We start from the raw sequence: 20,567 nt of genomic DNA on the forward strand, positions 1-20,567 counted from the left end.
ACGTAGCAATAATTTGGCATTATTTGAATATGGAAATAAATGAAATAAAATGAAACGAAAGGATACATGTTGAATAGGCAGGATTTGTATGTGATCTGTAAGCGGCATTATTTTCATATCAAACACACTGCTCTTTTCTGTAACAAAATAGCTATGTCTATTTTTGTTTGCACTGCATTTCCCCATGCCAATCCGCCATAATTGAGGTAAGGTAGATAAGAGTTGAATGCAGAGTAAAAAGTACTGATTTGGGAAAAATTCGTTTAACATGGTTGATAATTCCAATATTTCTCGAAATTATTAAGTTGCAAATGTTACTTATACGGTAATTCCAGGTTAGCTTATTGTCAGTCTCAATGCCGAAAAACTTCATGGTCTTGACTTCCTTAATGACAGCATCGTCAAATATCACTTTGTCAGGAAGGGGAATTAAGAGTTACTAAATATCATACAGTTTTTTTATTCTATTATCAAAAGATAATTTATTCGCCTTTATCCATTTTACTAATTCATTAGGATCATCAGCAAAAAGAGTATGGCAAAAAGAAAGAACACTCGAAGAACTTGAATGTCATTTACATAGATAGAGAACAGTAATTGGCCAAGAAGGCTTCCTTGGGGTCTTCAACCCGTGATTGGAACCGTAGACGAGTCATTTCCACCAATGGTAAGGAATTGCTTTCTTCGAGAAAGATACCTCTCGAACCATTCTAGGGCCTTCCTTCTGATACCATAATGCGCAAGCTTGTATAATAGAATGTTGTGATTTATAGTATTGTAACGAACGCTTTAGAGAAATCTAAGAATAAACCGATAGTATGGCAGGATTTTTCAATAGACACTGAACTTATAGAATGACATGAGTCGTGTTATGTTTTTCTCTAAAGCCAAAGTGGTAGTTAGATATGATGGTGTGGTTTTGAAGGAAGGTACTAATCGTCCTTGAAGAAACCATTTTCTCTAAGATTTTTGATAACGAAGCTAACAGAGGCATCGGGCGATAATTGTTGACACATAATTTGTCTCCTGTCTTTCAGATTGGAGTCAACTTTGCGGGTGTTACTTTAGATGGTACTTGAAGATTGTAGCAAGAAGTTGAATACAAACAATAAAGGATCTATTATACAGAGGTACTATTAGAGGTATTATCTATCTAACAATACGACAGTGCTCGTCATCGTAACTAACATCCTTAAAAGAGTTATGTCACATGACACCGAATTGTTTCATCCCATGCACGCAGTACGGAACACTGGTTTGTTTGTTTTTTTTTCACAAATACACATAATGTCACCCATCAGTGGATAGCTATCTCTATATAAACTAATCTATATAAAAAATAAAGGACTTCCTACATCACTCCTCAAACAACCATCAAAGAACTGATAAACTCTGATAACATCACTGTCAATGTATTTCAAAGGGTCATGGCTATAAAAAAAAACAATAAAGACAGCGATTAGGTATCAGAGGTCATAGCTTTTAATCGTTTTAATGAGCGGGCGTATCGTTAGCACAACGTCTCGGTGCGTTCTACAAGGGCTGATTTCACGGAGCACGCGAACGATTTGCGAAGGACGCGAACGGCAAAATCAAACATTTGGAAAAGTTTTTCTCCGAATGTGTTCCGACAATGAAGCCGAAAACCATTTTGCGCAGTTTGTGCGAAGTTCTCACGACGTATGTGCGAATGTCGTGTTAACCATAGCTAATTTGCAGCCAGTTATACGTACACGAAGAACAACGTATCTTTTCAATAATCATGAGAGAAATGTTTCCAAGGAGAGTGTTGATAGCTGTCTTCAGTCGAATATTTTCTCTTTCCTGTATTTCTCCTTTCATTCCCTTTCATTTCTCTGTTGTGTGTGTGTGTGCCGACAGTTCTTCTGAGGACCTACCCCCACAAGCATTTGATTTTATGCAGGTTCTCCCACACATTATCTTAAGTTTCAAATATAATTTGTATTCTGTGATTTTTTTATATACAAAAATTTCGTTCTCTTTGCTGGTTTTTATAATTTCTGTTACTAGGCATCTATATAGTTTTTTGATGGGTGGATGTATGATACGATTTTGATTGGTAGAAAACGTAGAGCTGACATCAAGGGTGCGGATTTGCCCCAAAACATGCGCCAAACGTTCATGAGAATGTCTCAAAAGGTAGCGAACAGTTTGCGGTTATATCGTTAAAATGATCGGAAGAACTTCGCGGATTTCGCGAAACATACACGAGATATTCTCCAAAGTTTCGGGGTCTGTTTGGGGTTTCACGAAGATTTTGCGTATATTACGCACGTCTTGCGAAGGTCTTGCGCATATGACGAGGCTTCAAAGACATCTCCGAGAACAAATCACGTGCAAATCACGACCCAGTGTGAGGAAAAGGTTCGCAAATTTTTTATTTTTTTTTAAATTCCCTCCGAAGCAAAAACGATATCAGCGAACAATTGACGACGCTTCCGAACACCCGCGTTCGTTTGGCAATCTTTTGCAAACCAAAATACGAATGTGGATTTTGCCATTCGCATCCTTCGCAAATCGTTCGCGTGCTCCGTGAAATCAGCCCTCATGCAGGAGCGCTAGGAATATCTGCAAATCAGCTGACATGACTTAGCCGAGTTTGTAGGTATACAATCATCTGTGTTTGGTGTGTTTGGCGTAGTTGAGGTTTCGCATTTGTGCTACTCAATTTATTTCTTCAGGAGCTTTTAGTTTTTATTTGGGTGTTTTGAAATCGAGAAATCAAGAACACATTTTATATTTCTTTGAAATGAACTATTATTATGCGTTTAGGTTAACGCACACTTAGAAGGCTTGAAAGAAGCCTTTGGTCCTTAAAAAAACCGATAGTTAAGCGCTTAAGACAAGCCTGCCCTACAGAAGATTACCAACAAGAGGTTTCGGGACGACCATGGCTGTGGCGCGATATAAATCGCTTTTGTTGGCAGCGGTCTTGGCGATATTCGTGAGTGGTTCGATGTCAGTAGGAGTTGAATCTCGACATCGTGAAAGACAGGGTGTGCCACGAGAACGTCGGGACGCCCAGGACGACGCTGTGGCTTTTTTGGCACAGTATAATACAGATGCCGAGGTTGTCTTCAGTAGCAGCGCCGAAGCAAGCTGGGTCTACTATACTAACCTAACGTCGGAAAATGCACAGAAGCAGGTAATTATACAACGATTTTCCTTTTGCTTTAACTTGTGCTCCTTTGTCTATTTTCTATTTTCCACTCTTTGTTTACCGCATGTAACTATGTTCAATTCCATTCACATTCGCGTATATCATTTCCTCTAATTGAAAGTTTGAAAATCAACAGCAGTACCACTCAATAATGCATTTTGTTTTCATGACAATCTAAGTAGAGATATACAGTTATGAAGTAATCATACAACCTACAGTCAAACCTGTCTGTAGCGACCATCGTCTATAGCGGCCTTCTGCCTCCTGCCGACTATTTCACACGATTCCCCCGAGAGAATTAAAGGCCTTGTTAGCAGCCCTGTCTATAGCGGCTACCTGACTACAACTATCGCTTGTTTCGCCTCCCTTGGGTGGCCGCGCTTTATCTGGACAGGTTTGATTGTATGATACAACAGATAGAATTTGAAGGTAATGGCTTTTTTTTTACAAGGAAAGAAACAAAAATTAAAGTGGCTTTGCGATTGCGTATATAGATCTCACTAATTTCATTGGGAGGATACTAGATAGAGTTATAGAGTTATGAAGTTTATTCCACGAATTCTGTAGAGAAGAGATTTTCATATTGTGCCTTTGCAAGGTGGAAGCTAGTCTCCGGTCATCCGCCTTCAGCAAGAAATCGGCCATGACAGCAACGCAGTTTAATGACGATTTGTCGACGTTCCCAGAATCATTGCAACGGGAACTCCGCTTCATAGGGGACATCGGCGTCTCTGCCCTAGACAACGAAACCGTTGAAGAAGTAAGTCTTTTCTTAAATGAGAATGAATACCCAAAATACATGTTCATTGAGTGAATAGAGCAATTATTACTAGAATATATCAGTGAAAGTTCGAAGAAAATCGGTCAATCCGTTCAACAGTTATGAATTTTTGAAGTTTTGATGAGACACCGCTGAATCAGAAGACTAGCTACGGATCATGACATCACGTATGTACTAGTAAGAATTTTTCTTTTCTTTTCTAGCATAATGAAAGAGCATTGGACTCATCGCTGATATTACCCTTGACATAATGTCAGTAGCAGGCCAAGGGAATGTGTACTGTTCATATAAATTTATATTTTGTGGAATTTTCTTTATACCGTAGTACATGTGTGATGTCATGATCTGTAGTAGTCTTCTAATCCAGCGGCTCATAACTTTTTAACTGATTGTCCGATTTTCCTAAAACTTTCACTGATGTGTTCGACTAATATTGCTGCATTCACTCAATCCACATGCATATTTAGGGTTAATTTCCCTGTAACCTCATCAGGTAATGCATCATTGATTGATTGATATCTAAAATCATAGGTAAGTACTCCAATACTCTTTCTATGTTATAACCACCATAGCCATAGAAAATGGCAGACTGTCCGTGCTTATCTGCTTCAAGCTCTTTCACTAGTCCAGTTTGACTCTTTTTCTGTTTGTGCATGTGTGTATAGTGTGTGCGTGTCTGCGTGTGTGTGTGTGTGTATTTCTAATATTAAGGATTGTTGGACTTTTAACTGCTAATATCATTTCGGTTGTGGGCCTCAGGTAACGAAGTAAATGAAACAAAATACGAAAATTTGATAGAGCTATAGATACATGATAGATACTGTATATGGATTACATAATTTCAAAGACGTTTTTTCATTCACATTCAATGTCATAATCTATAGCATGCGGTACTCTGTTTTTAGAAATAGGGCCTATTCCTAACATTTTGTGGTTGTTGCTGTTTTTTATTGTTTTTCACTTCATCGCTTCGTGATTAGATTGACACTAATGTAGAAAATGCACTTAGAGCCTTGTCTCTTAAAAAAAATAATAATCTCTTTTGAAATACCGGTAAGAAATAAGTTTGTAATCATATTTTTTCCGCAATGGAAACCTAAGCGTGTTATATCTGTCAAAATTAATGTTTTCCGTAGTGTTTGACCTATCAATCACATTTAGGTTCCGAGCTTTTGGACATGGTATTTTCTTCAATTTTCTTTCCCCAAAACATCAACACTCAAATACCACGCTTCACGTCTCCCGACGCCATTGTGAACTCTTAAGGTTCTATCAGGCGTAGGTTTTGTCCCACCTCCCTGGTGTAATTAATATAAACCTATCCCCTGTGCAATTCCCTGCTATCTTTCAAGATGGTATTTATTTACATTTGTTAGTAGGTTCTAGCTTGATATACTTATCGGGTATCAGTGTCTCGGTTAAATATGCAATTAGATCCTTGTCTCTCAGCAAGCTCTGAAACATGCCAGAAACCGTCTAATTACAGATTAGTGATTAAGCAGTGATGAAAAGAGATACATGTATCTTTGACTTTTGCCCTATACATAAAACGCAAGGCGAACTCCCTAATATCTAGAAATGCTGATTAGTTAAGTGAATATATATATATATATATATATATATATATATATATATATAATAGCATACATACTTATGATACAGGCCGGCAGTGCATGACAAAAGTTATAGTGCACGTAAAATATAACGATTGCAGACGATAACCCACTATCGATTTGATATCGGTTTTTGCTCCCTCATTTTAATCATCGAGTACTGAATCCCGCACCTCATCGACGCGATTGCGCCACAACCGCGATATACTTTGCTCGATATTATCGTTATTCTCGATTCTCGCTGGCTATGCCAGCAACTTATCTGTGTGGGACTAGACTATCAGCGGTAGATTTAAACATGGAAGCTGAAATGAACAGTTTCGCTACTTTTACAGAGACTGATCTATATAAACAGTATCTCAGACAATAAGGACACAAAGGATGCCATCAAATACGCCCTACGAATTTTGGACTCCTACTGTTCTGAAAAGGAATCAATCCGACGGATATTGAGCAAGTCAACCCAAGGTTGTGCCGCTTTCTCCGTACATTCTACGCGGAAGTGCGCCGTGGAAATGGGTAGCGTGTGTACGGTATACGCTAAGCGCTCTTTGATCACGCTACGCTATGGCTTGTGCCGAAAGGGTGGGTTGGGTGGTGGCGCGTCGCGTTAATGGGAACACCACCCTTCGTCCAAAGCCCCCCCCCCCCCCCCCCCCCCCCCCGGTTTTGCCGAAAGGGTGCGTTGGGAGCGTTAGGCGCGTTAGTTCAGATAACGCTACCAAACGGCACAACCGGGGGCGTTTCACCGAATATACGCGTTGTGATAAGGTGGCCAAGGTTAAATAATGATTTTCAAATATTTTTTTTTTACTGAACGTCTTTTCAAAAAGTTGTTAAGTTATTTTCTCATCTGAAAAAAACTACAGAATTGATATGAATTTTTTTTCTCCAGTAAAATTTCATATTACATACACAATTTTAAAAAAATCACATTTACGAAACTATCAGTAAAGTTCCACATGCAACTGGCGCGCGCGCGACGATATCGTGATTCGATGATGCATGCATATTTGCCTGCATGGTAGGTGCTAGTTGGTGCTGCTGCCGTGACGGTCAACAGAGCTCAGCAGAATGCCTTATTGTACCTCCACTTTCGATGCGATATACATATAACTCTCTTTATTTATTCATCTTCCTGGTGAGTTCAGTAAGTACTCCGGATATTATTGTATTTTCTGCTTGTACTGTCATGCTCACTCAAGCTGTAGGACCTACGTGCAGGAGGGAGTAATCTAGACTCAATTCGTTAGTACTCGAAACCTTACCGCTGTAAACTGTAGGTACATATTATGTAGTGTGGTATATAAACGGTCATAGGTTCTACTAGGTCTATACGTAAAATTGAAGCACATGAAATAGGTGTGGGTGTGTGTGACTTCATTAACACCTAAGTTTTATAGTACAGAAAGGTATTTCTTATTTTTATGCCTCCGCCGTCGCCACGAAGTGGTGCCGGAGGCATTATGTTTTCGGGTTGTCTGTCCGTCCTTCCGTCCGTTCGTCCGTCCGTCCGTCCTTCTGTCCGTAATGAATTTTGTGGACAGCGTAACTAAAAAACCTTTTGAGGTATCCTAATGAAACTTGGGGGGTGTTTCACAAAGCCGTTCTTAAAGTTAAGAAGGACTTAAGTGCGACTGGTAATCAGTCCTTGTGTGCTGTATACCTAGATTCTCAATAATTCAGCACAAGAACTGATCACCAATCGCACTTAAGTCCTTCTTAACTTAAGAACGGCTTTGTGAAACACCCCCTTGGCATGTATGTGTATCAGGGGGTGAAGGTGTGCCTATCAACTTTTGGGTGCACATGCTGAAGGTCAAAGGTCTAAAGGTTATGGTCAAATACATAAAATTTCACTATTTCCACCATATCTATGCAATGCCTGAAGATATTTTCTTAAAACTTAGTGTATACATGCAATACCCAATTACGATTCTCTGGTGAAAGTTTGCAGTCATGAGGTCAAAGGTCAAGTAAAAATAGTAAAGCTTCACTTTTTTCTCCGTAACTTAGAAATTGTTCAAGGTATCTACAATCTTCATGGAACATAGTTGACTGGCAGTGGTTATCTAGAGAATTTAGGGTTCATGGGGTCAAAGATCAGGGGTCAAAGGTCAAGGGCAACACTTCAACAGCAAATTTGCCAATTTTTTGTCAATATCTTCACAATTTCTCACCCAATTTCAAAGAAAATTTCGTCCCTACCCTAGGTAATTTGAGGTCCCTCTATCAATTGGTGCTATCAGATTTTCGAAATTCTTTCTAGTTTTTGAGATATATTGCCCTGTGTGCGAACTTAAAATAGGACATGCGTGAAATATGGTCACACTACCATAATACTATTTATGAAAGCCTACAGTACAAATCTGAATATAATTATAATGACTATGTTACACCATAAATGCACAAGGTTTGCCTCATCAAATTCTCCAGATCAGACAGCAGTGACAGTGACAGTCTCATCTGATGCAGTGTTTTCAATTTCTGTTTCATCAAATGCTATGACCTATACACCACTCTTCATGCTCTAACCAAACTCACCAAAAAACGATGATTTATTACGTCATATACCCACTCTACACTCCAATGGCAGTGTGTAAGACACAGCAATTACATTCTGCCATCGCTTGTTCTCAGTAAAAGCTAGCAAAATTATCACAGTCGTAATTCAAATACATTCTCTTAGACTTGTCATTGTTTAATTTTTTATTTCATTTTTTTTTTAGATTCTTCAACAGGAATGCATGACCGAGGCAGATTGAGTTCATTAGAGCATACCAGTGATACCAGAGCACACCAGTGATATCAGTGATACCATCACTACCATGGCAACCGAGTAAGTTTTGTTTTTGTCAGTGCAATGGTAGAGTCTTTACTGTAAACTTTTCAGTTAAGCTTTCCATTCTCCACTTTCACAATGTTGACAGCCCTGCCACATAGTCTGATACTAACTGGCAGTGCCATAAATGAATACAGTATAACAGTGGGTATTAAAAATTCTCATTTTTAGCATTTATCAAAGACAAGCAAACAAAATATTGATTCAAAGAAACACAGAATTGAAGAGCTTCTATGGGTGTGAAGCATGGCATCATATTGATGACGAGATGACGAGGTATACATGTATAACCTCGAGATAACTTAAGTAACATCCAACCTTGCAAGTTACATACTTTCAAGAGTCCAAAGTTCACAGAAGTCAATAGGCCAAATAAGAATGATTTCTGGCTTCTTGTCCCCTCCTCCTTTTTTTTTTATGGCCGCCTCAATTTTTTTTTATTATATGATATTTCTGTTCTGAAATTATGTAAATAAGTATATGAGGACATATAGACAATGAAAAACCCAAACCATTAATATGATGCAATTACACACCTTGTTTTGAGCCTCTGTAGTGCATGTACAAATGAAATTAAATTTGTGAAAAATGTGTTGAGATTGACCCAATAACATTTTTGTGTATCCGAAAAATATCACACATCAAATAACATGGAACCCCCTCCTCATTTTCAAAAAATCAGGACGAGAAACTATTAATCAATTTTACTTGTCCTTATGTACTTGGAAATACACCGTACTTGTGATATATTACTAACTGTTTGAGATAAGGTCTTCAAACATAGCAGTTGCGGTGAGGAGACGATGTTGTGATGAGATCATGGGGTTAGGAGGTTAAGGTCAAGTCATAGTCGTAATATACCTGAAAATACACCATACTTGCAATAAAAAAAGAGTCATTTGAGATATAGAGCTTCAAAAGTAGCAAGTGTTTCCTTGGTATTAAAGGTGACAATCATGTGATGAAATCATGGGGTCATGAGGTCAAAGGGCAAAGGGGTCATTATGTACCTGACCATACACTGTACTTTCAATAACTTAAGAACGGTTGGAGATAAGAACTTCAAACCTGGCACATATGTGGTCATGTGTCATGAACTGGTCCCCCCCCCCCCCATGGTGCTCTTACACTTTTTGGATTTTCTTCAAAACCATTACAGCTATTCAAACAAATTTTGTATCATTTTGAAGCTGTATTACCATGCCATTTGCCTGTAACATTTCACTGAAGTAGGATATATAGAATTGGAGTTATAATATTCTAAAGTTAGAAGACCAGGGGTGCCACCTGCACGAAGTCAATGGGAAAGTGCACATTTTAGTGCTATTTCTGGAAGAATGTTGAGATTTTTGTCAAAATTTGGCAAATGACTACAAATTAGGCATCAAATTAAAGCCATTTTACTTTTCTTTACTGTTTATCACCCAATAACTAATGTAACACTTAATATACAGCTACTCTTGTATATTTTTGAATTTTTGCCTATGTTTTGAGATTTTTTCATTATTACACGATCATAAACCCTAGACAGTTATTCACCGTAAGGATCTAAATCAGTTTTCCGAAAGTACACCATTTTTTATTGCCAAAGAAGGGCATCAGAAAAAGTTCTGATGTTCTGTTTTTACCCTGATTGCCTTGAAATTTGGCACAAAGAAGTGATATTAGAAGGTAAAGTAAAGAAGCCTATCGTTTTTGGTGTGGGCGGGGTCATCGCTTCCATGGTAGCACTTTTGTGCAAATAGTAAAGATTTTCTTGAGAGCACTCTACTGGCTGCAGTTCTTCTCGGATCATTTTCAAACTTAGTATAAAGGTGCATTATGGTAAGGCAAAGACACCTATTGTTTTTGGTATGGGTAGAGTCTTCGTTACCATGGCAACATTTTTTTGGTGGAAATATTCTAGAACCAGCTTTTACCAGATTACGAAACTTGGCACTTAGTTGCCGTAAAACATAATGTGAAAAATCAAATTTTAGGGACTCCCTGCTGCAGTCACAAAATGTATCCGAATGGGGGATGTGTGACGGGTTTCAGGGGATACATGTACTCGGGCATGTCCCCATCATAGTGCGTTAGTTGTTTTCCTATCTGGAAGTGTATACTTTTGCTATCACCTTGTAATGCAGAAGGGGGCCAACTTATGACACATGACCACATGTATAATGTACTTTTGAAGTGGAAGCCTTAAATTTCTACTTTTTAGAAAGATGAGCCAAAGGTTTCATCTATTTACCTTGATTTTCCTCCAGTAAACTGGAATCATTTTATTTTCTTTCTTTTTATTCTATTTCAGGGTAATAGTCATCTCTTCTGAGGAAGAAGAGGGGGCATCTGGGGTCACTGTTCATGAAGAGTAAGTTGACGAAGTGAGACTCTCTGTGCCTGATGATCATGTGGTGTATTTGCTGATTTTCAAATGATGAGTTTGATAAAATATGTACAGTTTTGTCACCTCAACCACATGTGACCACATTAAATTTAAATTATTGGCAGGGGTGACGTATAACATGTAACAGCGCTGCTATACATGTGATAGAAAAAGCCTGAGCTGTCTACAAGTCACAACTATTGGACAATACATGTGTCTGTAGAACTGCTGCTGAGATTGTCACTAAAAACTGATGTTGAAAAGAAAGAAGAAAAACATGGCTATTTTAGTTTAATTACATCAGGTGTTAAAAACCTAAGAAAATATGATGCAGAGACTCCAACCCAAAGCACCTTCTGACCTGGAGATTCTCCAGCCTGAATGCTAGCAAACGGGAGACTCCAAATTGATGTGTGCAAAGCGCGAAGTTCCTAGGGTTCTAGATGCTCTCTTAGGCTATCGAAGGCTTATTTTCTTCAACATACAATAGCAATAAGTAAGAAATCCTTTCCAACGGGAGACACAGAGCCAGGGCGGGAGAAATTAAATCTCAAGCGGGAGAACGGGAGACTGTGCAAAAATGGGTTTTCGGCGGGAGATCTCCCGTCGAAAACGGGAGAGTTGGAGTCTCTGTATGATGTGGATCCGTGTATGTTTGCAGCGCTCGTTGGGGGGGGGGGGACCATTTTGAAATGTTAATGAGAGAATAAGTGAACTGGTGCATTGAGCACCGTTGCGACAGACTTGCATCTGTAATTAGGGGCAGCTTGTTGTCATCTAATAGATAAGGGAAGGCTCAAAAGCCATTGAGGGGGGATATTGTTTTCAAAGCGGATGATGTCTAAATTCCCAGATTTAATGTATAAAATGGCCATTTTTGAAGGTCACGGTGGTGCTCATTGAAACAGTTCATGAGAATCAGCAAATGATAAGTAGCCTCTGATGTCCAAGCCGTGCAATGTACTGAAATGTCTGCACCCATAATGGACCTACTGGTTGGTAGTTGATGAACATAACTGAATTTTATGTGACAGAATAGTATGTGTATTTTACCATAAATGAAAAAATGAAAGGCTCCTCCTCTACACCACCACCCCCCCCCCCAAAAAAAATGATTTGGTAGCTTAAATTTTATCCAAATGTGACATACCTTCACACTCCAAATGCAACCTTTAGTGGTGTGATACAGAGGAGAAATGCAATGCTCCATACCTTCTATGGAATAATGCTGCCCTGCATGCAATACACGTACTTGCAGTCAAAGTTGCCAAGTTTGTTTAAGTTTATTAAATGACTGCACAATTTTCAGCGGGTGCATTCAATGACAACAGAAATCAAATGTGCCAGACATTTACTTAATAAAAAGTATTTGCGTGTACTCTTGACGTGTAATATGCACAACTGATTTTTGTAGTCAACATGTGGGTTCAATCAATTACAACCAGTTACAAGTTCTACTGTAATAGTTTATATATTATGTTTGAATTAAAGAGTATTTATTTTATACTTTTCTTTCTTCAGAAATCCAGATGACGTCTTCATTGCAGCTGGGTCTACTGCTTTGTTTGAACGGTCCAACACTTTCAAGCGACCAAAACTTGAGGAGGTTGCTATCTCAAGTGATTCAGCAGACGAGGAAGATCATCAGACACCACTCCAACCAAGAACTGTCAACAGCAATGTTGGACCTCTATTGTACAAGCAGAAGTGGCATGCCTTCAAAGAAAAGAGCACCTTCTTCAAAGACAGTGAGCGCATAGCAAAGGCACTGCTGTTCCCATCAGTGCAAGTTAACAACTCTGTGCCAGTTGGTTGCGACCAAGAATTGTGCTTCTTGATAGATACTTCTCAGCTCCGTTTTGCAGAAGATATTACTTGTGATGAGACAGGGAAGTACCAAAAGCCCAGTAGGGCCAAATGTAGAATTACAGTCAACAACGATGGAAATGTTGGACCCAGCGAAGACATTGGCAGCTGTAGAACATACACGTTTGTTCGTAAGTACTATAAGCACAGGGACACTCCTAACTTTCAAAGAATGCTGTATGAGCTGCATGATGCAGAGGAGGGCACTATGCACCCAATATGCATGGTCAGATACGAGTGGAAAGGTGAAAAAACTGAGCTAATCATCAGTCCCCATGGTAATGAGAAACACTCTGAACGACCGTATATCAGATCTAAGAAGGAACTTCTTCAAAACTTGAAGTCTTCACATTGCTCCTCAGCCCAGAAAGTTGTGGATGATTACTATGAGAAAGAAGGAGGAAGTGACCTGCACTCGTTTGCCTCTGTACCAAGGGATAGGAAGCAGGTGTATCGCCATGGTTCTGTGAAAGCTAAGAGCTCTGATTTTTCTGAGCTTTTAAAGATGAATTTGAAAGGAGATTTTGTGAAGAGTGTAGAATTTTGTCATGAAAAGGGGAGTGGATCAATGCCAAGATGTGTGTTGTACACAGATAAACAAGCTGAAGACATGCGGAGAAACGTTTGTGAGAAGGGCAAAGTTCTGGTGTTTGACTCTACTTTTGATTGTGGGCCAATGTATTTGACAATCGCATCTTATCGGCATGACAACTTTGTTAACAGGAGCAATGACAGGTCAGTCTTGATGCCTGGGGCAATTTTGATTCATGGGAGAAGAGATTTTGAAACCTACCGATACTTTGGGAACGAGTTGTCAAAAGGTCTTCAGCACACAAGCGTACAGTTCTATGGGACAGATGGAGAGATTGCACTTCAGAAGGGCATAGCAGCCACCTCGAACTTCAAGGATTCAAGCCATCTTCATTGCATGCTTCATCATAAGAGAAACTGTGAAGCTAAGCTAGCTAAACTGGGTGTCAGAAGAAATGCCAGAAGGATTGTACGTTCAATATATGGCGAGCAGGTAGACGGTACAAGGTATGAAGGATTGGCTGATTGCAGCACAGAGGAAGAATACGAACTGCAATTGGCAGCATGGGCTCCTCAATGGGATGCTCTTGAGACAGAAGAATCCGGTAGAGAAGCTGAGTTTTCTACTTGGTTTCGTCGCTTCAAATCTGCAGATGTGAAAACGTCCATGTTGAAGCCCTTGCGCAACCAGGCAGGTTTGGGAGACCCACCAAGGCAATTCACAACAAATGATGCCGAGTCAATAAATGCCATGGTATCCAAATGGATCTCTGGAAAGAAAGGTTGGGACGAACTTGCAAAATGTCTTCAGGACTTCGTCGTTTCTAAATACCGGGAGCTAGAAATGGCAGTCCTTGGTATTGGGGAACGCAAACTAGATCATCAGCACAAGCATCTCCAAAAGACAACGGTACAATGGAGAAACATGTCAAAAGAAGAACACAAGGAAGTCCTCCAACAGGCTCATTTGATACCTGAAGTGCATGCAGAGTTGTCAATAGGACCTGATGAGAGCTCAGTATGTGGCTTCACTTCAGAACAGCTACAAGATGTTTGGCATAAAGCTGGACTAATTCTCCAGTCACCTGGAAACATTGTGCATGCTCCCAACAACCCCCAAATAACAGTGTGTTTCAGTGAAATATCAAACTTCACTGTGACACAAAAGGGAGAGATGGCAAAATTTGTCTGCGAGGAGAAGTGCAAGTCATTCAGCTTTCATGAGAGACTCTTTTGTGAACATTGCTTGGCAGTAGCCGAGCATAGAGGTGTACTAGCTGATTTTCTTGTAACAATCAATGCCAAGAAACGTGCCTCCACAGTAAGTCTCGTAAACAAGGCCTTACAGCAGCAGTGTCGGGGTAGTGGAAAGAAACAAGCAACAAAAAGGAGGGGAGCAAATAATACTACTGCTTGCGAGGTCAAGAACGTAGTAAGAATGCCACAAACTCACCAACCCTTTACGGTGGCGAGGAAAGTTGGACTTATCAGCAGATGCTACGGATGTATGCAGAAATTCAGTGAGCAGATGAATCTTCCCCCAAGGGACCTTATCCTAAGGAAACTGGATTTCAGAGAGTGGGTGGATAAGAACACTGGAGAAATGAAAAGAAGTCAGTCCCTGGTGCCTACATACTATCATATGAAGATGGATTGTGTTCGCAGGAGATATCCCATCACTGAAATAAAGGACATCTTACTGTATGATGAAGTGAAAGAACAGCTCTGTGAAGAGCATCTCACCAAACTACGCAACTTTGGCCTAAGCTTCCATTAACATACATGTGGCTTTGAAGAAATTACAATAGGGAGATACTCTGGCAAGCAGATGTAAATGTTGAAATGGAGATTATGACAGTATTCTTTTTTGTTCCCTTTTTGTGCACAAGTGAAAGAGTCATTGTATAAAACAGAAGAGGGAAAATAGAGAAAAAGTGTTGTGTTTTGTCACCCCCTCTGTTTAGACATTTGTTTGTAAATCTGATGAATAGATACAAAAAAAAAGGCTTTGCAGGACAATCTTAAATACAAATATTGAATCAGACTACTGCTCATCTGACCAAGATTGTATGCTAAAGGACATTGGTGTTTGATAGTTAAAGAAAAAAGAAATAAAACTGAAGTGAGAGGTTTGCTTAAATTTTTGTTCTTGAGGGAAATTTTGCAAATGCCACCAACATTTTGTTCATACACTTACATGTACATAGCCAGCCTTCAAAAATACATGTATGTACAATACCTTGGTAGGAATTGGTGTCGAAAGCGAAAGCTTTTTGTGTGCTATAATATAGCTACAAGTTTACTTTCTGGCCTCCTTAGTTTACAACATGATTTGATGGAGATAAAGATCACAGATAGAAGCTACCACATGTAAGAAGGACTATGTGAATGATTTAATCAGATGTTGAAAATGAGGGGCATTAAACTTTTCTCATTTGAAGGACAGCTTTTATATGTGACAGATACTATGGTTTACCATTCTTGTATTTTACTTTGAAGAAGAGGTGTGCTTATCAGACCTTGTCTGTGGCAGTCCACATTGATATCCTTTTTCCACAAGTTTACTTTCTGGCCTCTTTAGTTTACAACATGATTTGATCAAGATAAAGATCACAGATAGAAGCTATAACATGTAAGAAGGACTATGTGAATGATTTAATCAGATGTTGAAATTGAGGGGCATTTTCTCATTTGAAGGCCAAATTGTGTGTGTGACAGATACTAAATGTACCTGTGTATATGGTTTACCATTCTTGTATTTTACTTTGAAAAAGAGGTGTGCTTATCAGACCTTGTCTGTGGCAGTCAACATTGATATCCTTTTTCTACAAGTTTACTTTCTGGCCTCTTTAGTTTACAACATGATTTGATCAAGATAAAGATCACAGATAGAAGCTACCACATGTAAGAAGGACTATGTGAATGATTTAATCAGATGTTGAAATTGAGGGGCATTTTCTCATTTGAAGGCCAAATTTTGTGTGTGACAGATACTAATTGTACGCTGTGTATATGGTTTACCATTCTTGTATTTTACTTTGAAAAAGAGGTGTGCTTATCAGACCTTGTCTGTGGCAGTCCACATTGATATCCTTTTTCCACAAGTTTACTTTCTGGCCTCTTTAGTTTACAACATGATTTGATCAAGATAAAGATCACAGATAGAAGCTATCACATGTAAGAAGGACTATGTGAATGATTTAATCATCTTTTTTTTTTTTAAAGTAGGTGGCTCGCCTTACAGGCAGACCCCTTTCAGGCTCTCCATATTTCTGCTTATAACTGCTGATTGTGATATCTGAGTGTACTCAGTTTGCCACCAGTTGTTTCATCTTAGCATCAGGATCACACAGGACAAGTTTTGAGCTTTATGATAACTTGGCAAGAGAATTCTGAGGAGACAAAGTTTTTGAAGTTTGTGTACAGTGAACTGAGAGAGGTACATGCATGGCCTCCATGGATCCTTGCTATGCTGTACAAGTGCATTCAACCATCATCGCCTTATGTGACCTTGATTAGCCTGTCCAGCCAACAATGGATGCAGTCAAGTTCTTATCCTTTCTTCTCATTGTGTTCATCCTGGGGGTGAATGGACATGAAGCTCTCATCAATCCCTGTGCTTACAAGCAAGATTTAGTGTGCCATGCACACCATAGGCCCATGCAAACCAAGTTTCTTGGTTTTCGCCTTGCCTACTACACGAACTCCACATCGACCTTCCAAATCAAACTGCTTCTTGTATCGGGAGACATAAACCCAAATCCAGGACCAGGACACATCGATGACTCCTGCAGTGTGCATAATTGCAGCTACACAACTAACTACACTGCAATTGACAGGGTGAACAGGCCGAGTGTTTACGGCAAGCACGAGCTACTGCAATTAAACTCACTGGCGTTACACAAACAGAGACTTGACGTAAACCTCTGGGAGACTCTCACTTCACTGGGCATCGCCATGAAACGGAGATGTCATCGGGGTAAGAGAGCTGGTGCACGGAAACAGAGACACAAAATTCCTGTCACATCCCAATTGTTTTCTACCACCACACCCAGAGTTTTGATTCGTGAACGCAGGCACATTCGTCTCACAAACCCTATTGAGAGGCCTCCATCCTCTGCTCATGTCATCTCCTTAGATGATGCTGCATTGAATGAACCGACCAGAATAGCAGTATGGAATGCCCAGTCAATGATGAACAAACCTGATTCAATCTATGACCTTGTGGTGTCAGAGAGCTTGGATATTCTGGCCATCACAGAGGCATGGCTCAGGGGTGATGATCGTGACAGCCCTACCCTAGCGCAAATCCAGAATACCTTACGTGGCTACCACATTCTAACAGCTCCAAGGAAAGGTAAAGTAGGAGGTGGTATATGTGTAGTCCTGCGTCAGAACTTAGGCACAAACATGGTGATCCATTCATACACCAGTTTTGAGTGCATGGAGCTTACCCTTCGCTCAACCAGGAGCCATGTACTGTCACTCATAATCATCTACAGACCTCCTGGCTCTAAGGGCAGAGCTGTAACACAATTTCTATCTGATTTCTCACATCTTCTGGAGTCAGCCAGCTTGCGAGACAACCAGCTCGTGATCTGTGGTGACTTTAATTTCCACATGGATAACGTGCACAGCAGTGAAACCAAATCACTCACAGATCTGCTCTTTTCTGCTAGTCTGAAGCAGCTGGTCTCTCAGCCTACGCATGCAAGGGGGCATACCTTGGATCTAGTCATTACAAGAGAAGCCAATGAATGCATTAAGGAGCTATATCTTCGAGATGCAATGCCTTCAGATCACAGTGCCATTGTCTTTACAGTAGCATTGTCACGGCCAATGCCAGTTAGAAAAACATTTTGTTTTCGGAAGCTTCGTGACATTGACTATGACATCTTCAGAAGAGACCTGGAGAACTTGTTTGCGGCTTCTGAGGATCTTGATTACCTCAACATAGACCAAAAGGTCAACCTCTATAGCTCCTCACTCATGAAGACACTTAATCATCATGCGCCAGTGAAGTCTGCCAGTGTCCAGTTAAGACCTCAAGTGCCTTGGTTTGACCACCACCTTATTACTCTTAGGCGCAAAGTCCGTTCAGCTGAAAGAAAATGGAGGAAGTCTCATCTGACTGTTGATAAAATGTCAATGAGGTCTGCTTTCTGTGTGTATCATTCTGCTCTCAAAATAGCTAGGAGAAATCATCATCGAGAGAAGATGGAAACATGCTGCCAGAAGGAACTGTTCCAGTTTGTAAACGACATCTCAAGTGGCAACAACACCTCTCCACTTCCATCTCATAGTTCGAAACAAGAGCTAGCTGAACTGTTTCTCAACAGTTTTCAAGCAAAAGTCTCAGACTTATGCCATTCTCTTGTACCTACAGCAAGTGAAGTTCACAGTGCATCATTGAACGACTCGGCAGAGGCTCCACAGGAGTTCATGTTAAAGATATTCGATGCTGTCAGTCAATCTGATGTTCAGAAGATTATTACTACATCCAAGATAAAGACATGTCAGCTTGATCCGCTCCCTGCATCTGTCATAGGAGAATGTGTCGACATTCTCCTTCCAGCTATCACTGATATAACAAATCAGTCATTAGCATCAGGGATCTTTCCACGTGACCTCAAGACTGCTTTAATCACACCTATTCTAAAGAAGCCCAATCTTGACTCTGAAATATTGAAGAATTACCGACCAATCTCCAACCTTCCTTTTTTAGCCAAAGTTATCGAGCGAGCAGCCTGTAGCCAGTTCACTGCTCATCTTCACTCACATTCTCTCTTAGCTAAATCACAATCTGCTTATCGACAAGATCACAGTGTTGAGACGGCTCTTGTGAGAGTGATGAACGATCTTCTCCTTGGTCTCGATGCAAGAAAGGAAGCTGTGGTCATCCTGCTTGATCTGACTGCGGCTTTTGATACCGTTGACCATACAATTTTATCCCATAGAATGAGGCAACGTTTTTGGATATCTGGTACTCCAGCAGAATGGATTGAGTCTTACCTGAAGGAAAGACGACAGCAAGTGGTATTAGGACAACATGTATCTTCCTGTGCACCATTAGAATTTGGAGTACCGCAGGGATCAGTGATTGGTCCACTCCTCTTTGTGTGCTACACAACACCAGTTCAAGACATCATTGAATCGCATGGTTTCAGCTGCGCCATGTATGCTGATGACACACAGTTGTATATCACCTTAGACCCCGTTGACATGGAACACACTCTCGAAGAACTGGCCCGATGTCTGCATGAAGTCCGTCGCTGGATGTCCAACAATTCTCTGGTACTAAATGACAGTAAAATGGAATTGCTTCACATTCGTTCCAACATGAAGCCATGTAAGGAACTCACCCCTTTGACTGTTGGCAATCTTGTAGTTAATTTTTCTTCATCTGTTCGTGACCTTGGTGTGCTTTTGGACAGTCACCTCAACATGAACAGTCACATAAACAACATTTGCCGTCGCGGATCCTTCGCTTTGAGCAAAATAGGGAAAATTCGTAGTTATCTCAGTAAATCCACTACTGAAATAGTTGTCCACGCTCTTGTCTCATCAATCTTGGACTGTTGCAACAGTCTCCTCATTGGTCTACCGGACAAACAGGTCTCCAAACTTCAAAGAATTCAAAATTCCGCTGCCCGCCTTGTTACACTTGCCAAGAAACGTGAACACATAACCCCAATCCTTCAAAATCTGCACTGGCTTCCTATAAGGTATCGCATCCAATACAAGATTCTCCTCATCACTTTCAAAGCACTACATGGAACAGCCCCGCACTACATTACAGAACTCATAACCCCATACAAGCCTTCTAGATGTCTCCGATCCTCTGCTCGAAACTTACTTGTCGTACCCACCATGCGAACAAAGTCTTATGGGGAAAGGGTTTTTTCTTTTGTCGCACCCACTTTATGGAATTCTCTGCCAGACCCACTGAGAAGTCAGATGCCAACAGACAATTTCAAGCAAAAACTCAAAACTTATCTATACAAAGTAGCCTATGATTGTTAAATTTGAAGTCATTAATGCAGTTGTTTCAGTAGTACTGGCAACTCTCATTGTGCTTAGTAATTTGTAATTTCTGTTATATTTTGTATTATGGTATAATTTGTTTGTTTGTTTGTTTGTAAAGCGCATTGAAATTCTTTTCAAGTTTGAAATGCGCTATATAAGAATTTGTTATTATTATTATTATTATGTTGAAATTGAGGGGCATTTTCTCATTTGAAGGCCAAATTGTGTGTGTGACAGATACTAAATGTACCTGTGTATATGGTTTACCATTCTTGTATTTTACTTTGAAAAAGAGGTGTGCTTATCAGACCTTGTCTGTGGCAGTCAACATTGATATCCTTTTTCTACAAGTTTAC

General features: G+C 40.0%; 1 protein-coding gene across 1 annotated transcript in view; it reads left to right on the forward strand.

Annotated features, from left to right (window-relative positions):
• Positions 1–2,911: 2,911 nt before the first annotated feature.
• The window catches only part of LOC139729278 (angiotensin-converting enzyme 2-like), a 43,126-nt gene continuing 25,470 nt past the window's right edge, over positions 2,912–20,567 (forward strand). Inside the window, exons 1-2 of the mRNA XM_071640205.1 lie at positions 2,912–3,166; positions 3,780–3,941. Of these exons, the coding sequence (XP_071496306.1) occupies positions 2,912–3,166; positions 3,780–3,941 (417 nt within the window). The remainder of the gene's footprint in view (positions 3,167–3,779; positions 3,942–20,567) is intronic.

Source organism: Diadema antillarum, unplaced genomic scaffold, assembly GCF_040938485.1.
Source record: "Diadema antillarum isolate AM-2024a unplaced genomic scaffold, OU_Dant_1.0 seq00000233_RagTag, whole genome shotgun sequence".
Classification (NCBI taxonomy): domain Eukaryota; kingdom Metazoa; phylum Echinodermata; class Echinoidea; order Diadematoida; family Diadematidae; genus Diadema; species Diadema antillarum.